The sequence below is a fragment of the Vombatus ursinus genome, unplaced genomic scaffold, assembly GCF_900497805.2.
Source record: "Vombatus ursinus unplaced genomic scaffold, bare-nosed wombat genome assembly UNPS02014837.1, whole genome shotgun sequence".
Classification (NCBI taxonomy): Eukaryota; Metazoa; Chordata; class Mammalia; order Diprotodontia; family Vombatidae; genus Vombatus; species Vombatus ursinus.
This window is the reverse complement of record NW_020954615.1, coordinates 2056123-2063471: the sequence shown is the minus strand read 5'-3', so window position 1 is coordinate 2063471 and position 7349 is coordinate 2056123. Positions and strand designations below refer to the sequence as shown.

Genomic DNA, 7349 nt, shown 5'->3' with positions numbered 1-7349 from the left:
TGCCAGTCACATCGATGAAGGGAGTGTCCTCATCCAGGAGTTCCCTATAGGAGTGAAAAAATCATACTGAACACACATGCATATTTCCCCTGATGGAATGTAAGCTCTTTGAGGGCAGGGATTTTTCCATTTCTGTTTTTGTATCCCCTCAGTGTAGACCCTCAGTAAATGCTTCCTGAATGAGTGACAGAGAGGACACGGGGACACACACACACACACACACACATGAATACTTTCTCAGCATTTATTGTATTCTCTGAGGCTGGGGGCAGTCACAAAGGAAAGCAGAAACACATTTCCACCATGAGGGATCTTACACCTTATACAAGGGGTAGAAAAGGGGTAGAAGAAGAAAGAAAAGAAGAGAGAACTCAGCATTTCTTCTTTTCTTCCCTGCTCTCTTTCTTTTTTCTTTCTTCCTCTCTCTCTCTCTCTCTCTCTCTCTCTCTCCATCTCTCCTTCTCTCCTTGTCTCTTACATACAGGAATGACATGTGATTTTAGCATGGAGCACTGTCACTGTAAGAGCAACCTTGACCAAGGCAGATGGTAACCAGTCTAAGAATTCAGATTTAGGTCTTAGGGAGCTGCCTGAGGTGCAGACATGAAGTGTCCAGAGTCTCACTATAAATGTCAGCAGCTGGATTTGAACTCAGAGCTTGCTCACTGCAAGCCTAGCATAGCATCCACTGGGCCTCCCTGATTCTTTGAGTGGGGCAGAGAATCACCTCCCCTCCAAGCATGGTCACCCTTTTTACCCTCCAATTTCCCAACAGACTCACTGACACATTCTCTTCACTCCATCCTTAACACTTCCAGCCTCAGGAACCTGCACTCAGTAAGCCAGGCCCCCAAGGGGCTCTTTGGGAAGGCAGAGAAAGGGACAATACAGAATGGAGAAAAGAGTCAGTCCCAGTGGAAGCCAAATAAGAAATCAAAGGGAATGGAGGGAGGGGGACACATCATGGCAGAGTGGAGAACCCTAGGCAGGAAATCTGAGGACATGGTTCAAATCTCAGCTTTGCCCAATATGACCTGGCTGACGTGGGGGAGGTCCTCTGCTTCCCAATCCAAGGATTTCTCCCCCTGTCTGGGTGGAAAGGTTGAGAGGTGTATCCTTTCCTAGGCACTTCTGAAGAGTGGAGGGTGGGGACAGGATGGCAGGGGAAGGGAGGGGTGGTCCCTAGCTGGTGGAGGACAGCCAGCCTACTTATCAAAGAAATCAATGTGGGCCCCTGACTCAAAGGTGTCCCTCAACAGCAAGTCCAGGAGCTTCTGGGCAGAGACAGAGCAGTCCAGCAGGGCCTGGCGCTCCTTTAACTTTCTCGATGCCTGCCGCACCTCCAGGTCCTTGGTTTTCTCTCGGGCTTCCTGGTGCATGTCTGTGTCCAGAGCGCCTGAGGGAACAGAGGAAAGAAGTAAGATCTAGGAAGGACCCCCGGCTGGGGCCCATGATTATGTGGGGTGGATAAGAACTGGAATAGGACTGAGCATCTGAGCCTCGGACACCTCTCCCTTTATACAGCTAGATGGGGCAGTGGAGAGATAGATAGCCCTGCTATCAGGAAAATCTGAGTCCCAGTACAGCCTCAGATGCTCAGCTGGCTGAGGGAACTCAACCTCCCTCAGCCTCAGTTTCCTCTACTTCCCACAGTCGATCTGATGATCAAATGAGATAATCTGGGTGAGAGCACTTTGCAAACCTTGAAGGGAAATAAAAATGCTCACTATCAATTATTAGCCATTACTAGTCCTAAGGGCATGGACCATGCCTTCGATTCTTGGGGGTCTTCTCTCCTTCCCCTAGTCACTGGGGTATGAGTGACTGCCTAGCACACCTCCTGTGGGATGGCACACAGTAAGGTGCCCTAATGATTGCTACTGCCCACAGTAGGTACTCAATAAATGTTTGGGGCATTTTTTTGGCACAGTGCACAAGCAAGTTGGCAGCTATAAGGACTTAAGAACTTACTCACCAAGGAGAGGCAGAATTTCCTTGCGAAAAGGGCACTGGACTTAGGGTCCAGAAGACCTGGATTCAAATCCTTCCTCAGACAATTAATGAGCAGTGTGACCCTGAGCAAGTCTCCTAACCACTCTGTGCCTCAGTATACTCCTCTGTAAAAAGAAAGGTTGAACTCAAAGGCCTCTGAGCCTCCCCTCCAGCTTCTAATAAGAAGCACGAGGTGTCTGGTAGTGATTAGACAGTGTGCTGGGGTGAGGAGAGGCTATTCCTCTAAGGGGATAGTGCAAGTAGGCAAGGGGATGTTTCCGTTCTAGGGACTGATCTGTCACTGAACTCATCCTCCAGACCACTTCCAAGAGTCTCTCCACCCCAAACTATTTCCTTCAAAGCCCCTTGGCCAATACTTTCTGCAAGAGGGACTTGCCCACAGGGAATCATGGATGTCAGGGGAACTCTCCTCTGAGCACAGAGGAAGGAAGAGCAGGCACCTGGGTGCCCAGACAGAGCCAGATTGGGAGCAGGGAGGTGGCCACATGCTCTCCTACCTGGGGCATAGCTCAGCACCCGCACACTGGGTTCTTCCTCTGCCAAGACCCTGAACATCATGTTTCGGGCAGCCTTGCCAGCACAGTAGAGGCTCCAGCTCTTGAAGGGTTTCATAGCACAGAGGGAGGAGATGTTGACCACAGTTCTTTTCAGGCCAGGACTAGGGGGGAAGGCCCGGAGGACCCCCGAGGTCAGGCAAAGAGTGGAGGTCACATTCAGAGCCCAGTAGCCATTGACTTCTGCTGGGTCAGCAAAGTCCACAACGTTTTTAGAAACATCTCCTAAGGTTCCTTTAAAAAAATTGAAAAAACAAAGCCTCAGGCATCTGACAGGGCCAGGCCTGGAGCCCCACCAGTGGGCTTCCACTGCCCTTGAGATTTGCTTCCACAGTCTGCAAATGGGCAGGAAGTCTACCTTTGATGATTCAATGGTTTTCCCAAGAAAGGAACCATGATGTAGACCATCTTTGATCTTTAATCTGGGGTCCTTGAACTTTTTGTAAGTTTGATTTCAATAGAATTGGTTCCCTTGGCAATAACATGCATTTATTCATTTAAAAACACACAGAGGGGCAGCTAGGCAGTGCAATGGCTAGAGCTCAGGCCTGGGAGTCAGGAAGACCTGAGTTCAAATCTGGCCTCAGACACTTGACACTTACTAGCTGTATGACTTTGGGGAAGCCACTTAACCTCAACTGCCTAAGGAAAAAAAAAAAGCCACACTGAGAAGGGGTCCAAAGGCTTCCCCAGATTGCCAACACGGTCCATGATACATTAAAAGGTTACAAACCCTGGTGTAGAGATTAGAGGGTGAGTCTTAGAGTCAGGAACGCCTAAGTTCTTTCTGCCTGGGACACAAATGCTGGGGGTGTGAAGAAAGACCAAAAATGACTGAATAAGTAATGTTATATAAGTGTGATGGAATACTGTGGTGCTGCAAGAAATTATGAAATAGAGGGCTCCAGATAACCTGGAAGACTTGTATGAACTGATGCAGCCTGAAGGGAACAGAAGTAGGAGAAAGACTTAGGAATTCTGATCAGTGTAATGATCAATTGCAATTCCAGAGGACTTATGATGAAACATGCTGCCCACCCCCTGAAAGAAAAGTGAAGGACATAAGCACAGCAAATCAGGGGAAACCTGAACTTATAATTTTCCTAGTTATTTAACAAAACAGTAGATTAGGTATCTCATACTCATCCTGAGGGAGATTAATTGTAGAGTTTTAGACTAGATGGTGACAATTAGAAGATTCTAGATCTGGTTGAATGATTGGACTCAGAGTCAGGATTCCATCATTCAACTCTGATGATTTTAAAGGACCATGATTTGATGCCATTTTGGATGGAAGTTTCCAGTGGACAGCTCCAGGGATCTGTGCTTGGCCATGTGAAATTTAATATTTCGTTAATGACTCAGGTAAAGACAAAGGTGATATGCTCTTTAAGTCTGCAGATGGTACAAAGATGATCCAAAAAGATTATGACAAGCTTGAGAATGGGACTAAGTCTCACAAGATTAAGGATAAATGTCAAGTCTTACTTTTCAGTTCAAAGAATTAACTTCACAACAACAGAAAGGCGAAGGCAGGGTAAAATCTCCATTTGTCTGAAGAAGATCTGGGGGTTTTAGTGTGCTGCAAGTTCAATGAGGGTCAGCAGTGGGAAGTGGCAGACAAAGAAGATAATGCAATCTTTTATTGCTTTGGCAGACCCTGCTTCCATGTATAAAGAAGTAGCAATCCCACTCTACAGCTTGGGGGCTCACTGGACAGAGTTCTAGACCTGGAATCAGGAAGACCCGAATTCAAATCCTGATTCAGACAATAGCTGAGTGACTTTGGCCAAGTTACTTATCTGGGTCCTCTCAGCTTCCTTATTTGCAAATACAGCCCTCATGTCCCAGGGTTATTGTCAGGATAAAGTGAGATAATATTTGAAAAGTGCTTTGTAAACCTTTAAGTACTAAGTTAAAGTGAGCTATTGTTACGATTGATCATATCTGGAATATTGGATATGGATTCCCATGTTCAAGCTGGAAATCCTCCTCAGCCAGACGGTAATTTCCCTGTCCCAGCAAGCAAGCTGTGCCCTGAGCTTGGCATAACAACACTCCTTTGCCCTCACCCTCTGGATGAACTCTGCAGCAGAAAAATCCCAGAATTGTTTCCACACCAGCTCCAGGTGGTCCCTGAGCTGGGACAAGCACCTGTAGAAACCATGTTCTGGTCAGGAAGCTCTGCTATGAATCAGACTTGTCTCGTCGTTGCTGTTCACACTCATTGTCAGGGCTACAGCTCACTGTGTAGCCACTGCTATAGGTATCAAGACTTGGCTTCCCTAAGGCGGGTCTCCTCCTAGAGGAGGCCCTGTCACACTGTCTAGTTCCCCTTCTCCAACAGAATAAAGGGAGCTTTTTTATTATCAGCACTATTAGGTCTTTGGTTTTATTTTGTTTTATTTTTCAGAGTTAACTGTGGTTGTGACAACCCGTTTGAGCTCTTCGGCATTTTCACAATTACCAGCAATTGCATAACCTCTGTGACTGTTCTTTTGTTTTCAGAGTTGGCAAGGCCAAGCCTCATGATTTCTTGGAGGAAGTGGGGTTGTTTTGCCTGGAAAAGAGGCGGGGGTGGAGAGGACAAGACAGCTGCCTTCAAGTCTCTGAAGGGAGGGATATCCCAGGGACTAGGGATCAGACTGGTTCTGTTTCGCTACTGAGGGCAGGACAGTGGGTGGAACTGCACGCAAGCCAACTGAGGCTCAAGGTCAGGGAAGTTTCTCTGGAGCTGAGTCAGGACCTGCAATCACCAGGGTGCCCCAGAGACCGATGGGAGAGACTGGATGGTGCAGATTGAATTCTGGGTTCCACTAGTCTGTTACTGAAGTCCCTTCCGACTCTGCCCTAAGAGCCCCAAAATGCTTATGCAACAGAAGAGCTCAATTCAAGGGAGCAGTGGACAACAACTGCAGGATCCAGATCGGGTCTGCCCGACCTGCCCCTCCCCCCTCACCACCCTTGACCGCTGGGCACACTTCCTCTTTCTCCCCCGTTCCCAAGGCCATTACCAGCGTTGTTGACGAGCAGGAGCCGCTGCAAGTCCGGTGGCCGGGGTAACGCCTCCAGCAGCCGTTGCAGCCCGGCTTCACTGCCCAGATCAGCCGACACGTACAGCACCCGCAGATCCGGCCACGCCGCCCCCAGCTCGTCCGACAGCGTCCGAAGAGCCCCACTGTTGCGGGCGCTCAACATCAGCGCAGAGCCGGCAGCCAACCGCGGGGCCAGCAGCAAGGCCAGGCTGCGGCCGAAGCCCCGGGAGGCCCCGGTCAGGATGCACAGGGTCCGGCCCAGACTGCCCTCCATGTCGCCCCGCTCCCAGCAGCCTCAGCGCAGGCTGGCTGGACTCTGCCCTTTCAGGCTGTAGTCACAGCCTACCTTGGAGGATAAAGCAGGGGATCTGGGGGCAGGACCTGGCCTAATCCACACCTACCGACCTTCTTTCTAAAGTCAGCTTTCCTCGTCCACACGTGCTTCCATTGGCGGAAGCAAAGCAAGCCCCGCCCCCGTCAGCCTCGTTCGAGAGCCGACCCTCCCCCACCTGGGGTGGAATTCAGTGGAGAGGGATTGCTGGCCTACATACCCAGCAAAGGGGAAGAGCAGAAATGTGCAGCAACTTGCATGGCTCTGTTCCCAGGAGCAGAGCAGGTCTCCGTTCCAGTTTTCACTCCAGTCTGAAGCCTGAAGAAGAAGAACCCAGGGCAGGAATCCCAGAACAAGGGAAGCCTAAAGTTCAGTCCTTCTGAACCAACAGAGCTTCCCAGTGCCAGAGTGCAGGAGCAGCAGCAGCATTTACTGTTGCTGAGACCCAGGTTAAGAACTTGCAAAGCTCAGACCAAGAGGGCAGTGGTCAGACTTGGTGCACAATGACAACACCTTGGGAGCACTGAAAGCCTGCAATTCTGGAGCTCGTGTGGTCCCTGAAAACAACACTCAATACTCCCAAGAAGGCAGCAGCAGGACCATCCCAGGCAGTGTGTAGAACTGGCCTTAACATTTAGTCCAGAGTCAGAAAGTTGGGGGAAGGATAAGTTAACAAAGAATCCCACCACGAAAAGCTGTTATGGTGGCAGGGACACTCAAGTTTCTGAATGAGAAGATGCCCTGGTATGGATCCTTGAGTCCCAGGACACTGGAAAGCTCTAAGGGTCACTGTTCCTGACTAGACCATGTCCACAGTGTCCGAAGATCTCTTTGTCTGTCTCTCTAAGCCTACTTATGCTGGAAAAAAAAGTGACCAACTGTAATTTTTTTTTCTTGGATTTATTTCCCTATCAGAATTTGATCTGGTGAATTTTCTTTGGAGTAGGTTGAGGGGAAGAATGAACTCAGTGTACTTCTTCCTGCTACTCTACTATTTTAGCCTCATTTTTATAAATTTCAGTCAGTTCCCTTTCTGTCTTAGGAATAAGATTTTTATCAGAGAAATCTGCTGCAAAGGTTTATTTAGCTTTCTTTACAATTTTAGTTGCATTGGTTTTGTTTGTGCAATTTTTTTTTTAATTTAATGGAACCAAAATCACACATTTTGTCTTCTTAGATCACCTTCATCCTTTGTTTGGTCGTGAACTCTTCCCCATTCATAGATCAGAAAGGTCAGTTCTTCCCTTCTTCCTCTAATTTGTTTAGGATGTCACCCTTTATGTCCAAATGACATACCCACTTGGAGGTTATCTTGGTATAAGATGTAGATGTTGGTCTATACCTAGCTTCTGGCAGCCTGCTTTGCTGTTCTTTCCATAGTTCTTGCTGACAAGTGATCCAGAGAAGTTAAGGAAC

The 7349-nt window shown here is 48.4% G+C and overlaps 1 protein-coding gene across 1 annotated transcript; it reads right to left on the bottom strand.

The window, feature by feature from the left end:
- Positions 1-230: 230 nt before the first annotated feature.
- Positions 231-6091, bottom strand: LOC114026280 (sepiapterin reductase-like). Its single transcript, XM_027839956.1, has 3 exons — positions 5582-6091; positions 2511-2801; positions 231-1396 (listed from the first exon to the last, which is right to left on the bottom strand). The coding sequence occupies exons 1-3, from the start codon at positions 5874-5876 to the stop codon at positions 1206-1208; spliced, it is 777 nt and encodes a 258-aa protein (XP_027695757.1). The 5' UTR covers positions 5877-6091; the 3' UTR covers positions 231-1205.
- Positions 6092-7349: the final 1258 nt, after the last annotated feature.

Coding starts and splice junctions, on each gene's coding strand:
- LOC114026280 (XM_027839956.1), bottom strand. CDS start 5,876: ATGGAGGGCAGTCTGGGCCGGACCCTGTGCATCCTGACCGGGGCCTCC. Junction 2,802..5,581: donor CCTGCTCGTCAACAACGCTG/GTAATGGCCTTG, acceptor ATTTTTTTAAAG/GAACCTTAGGAGATGTTTCT. Junction 1,397..2,510: donor GGTGCTGAGCTATGCCCCAG/GTAGGAGAGCAT, acceptor CTGTTCCCTCAG/GCGCTCTGGACACAGACATG.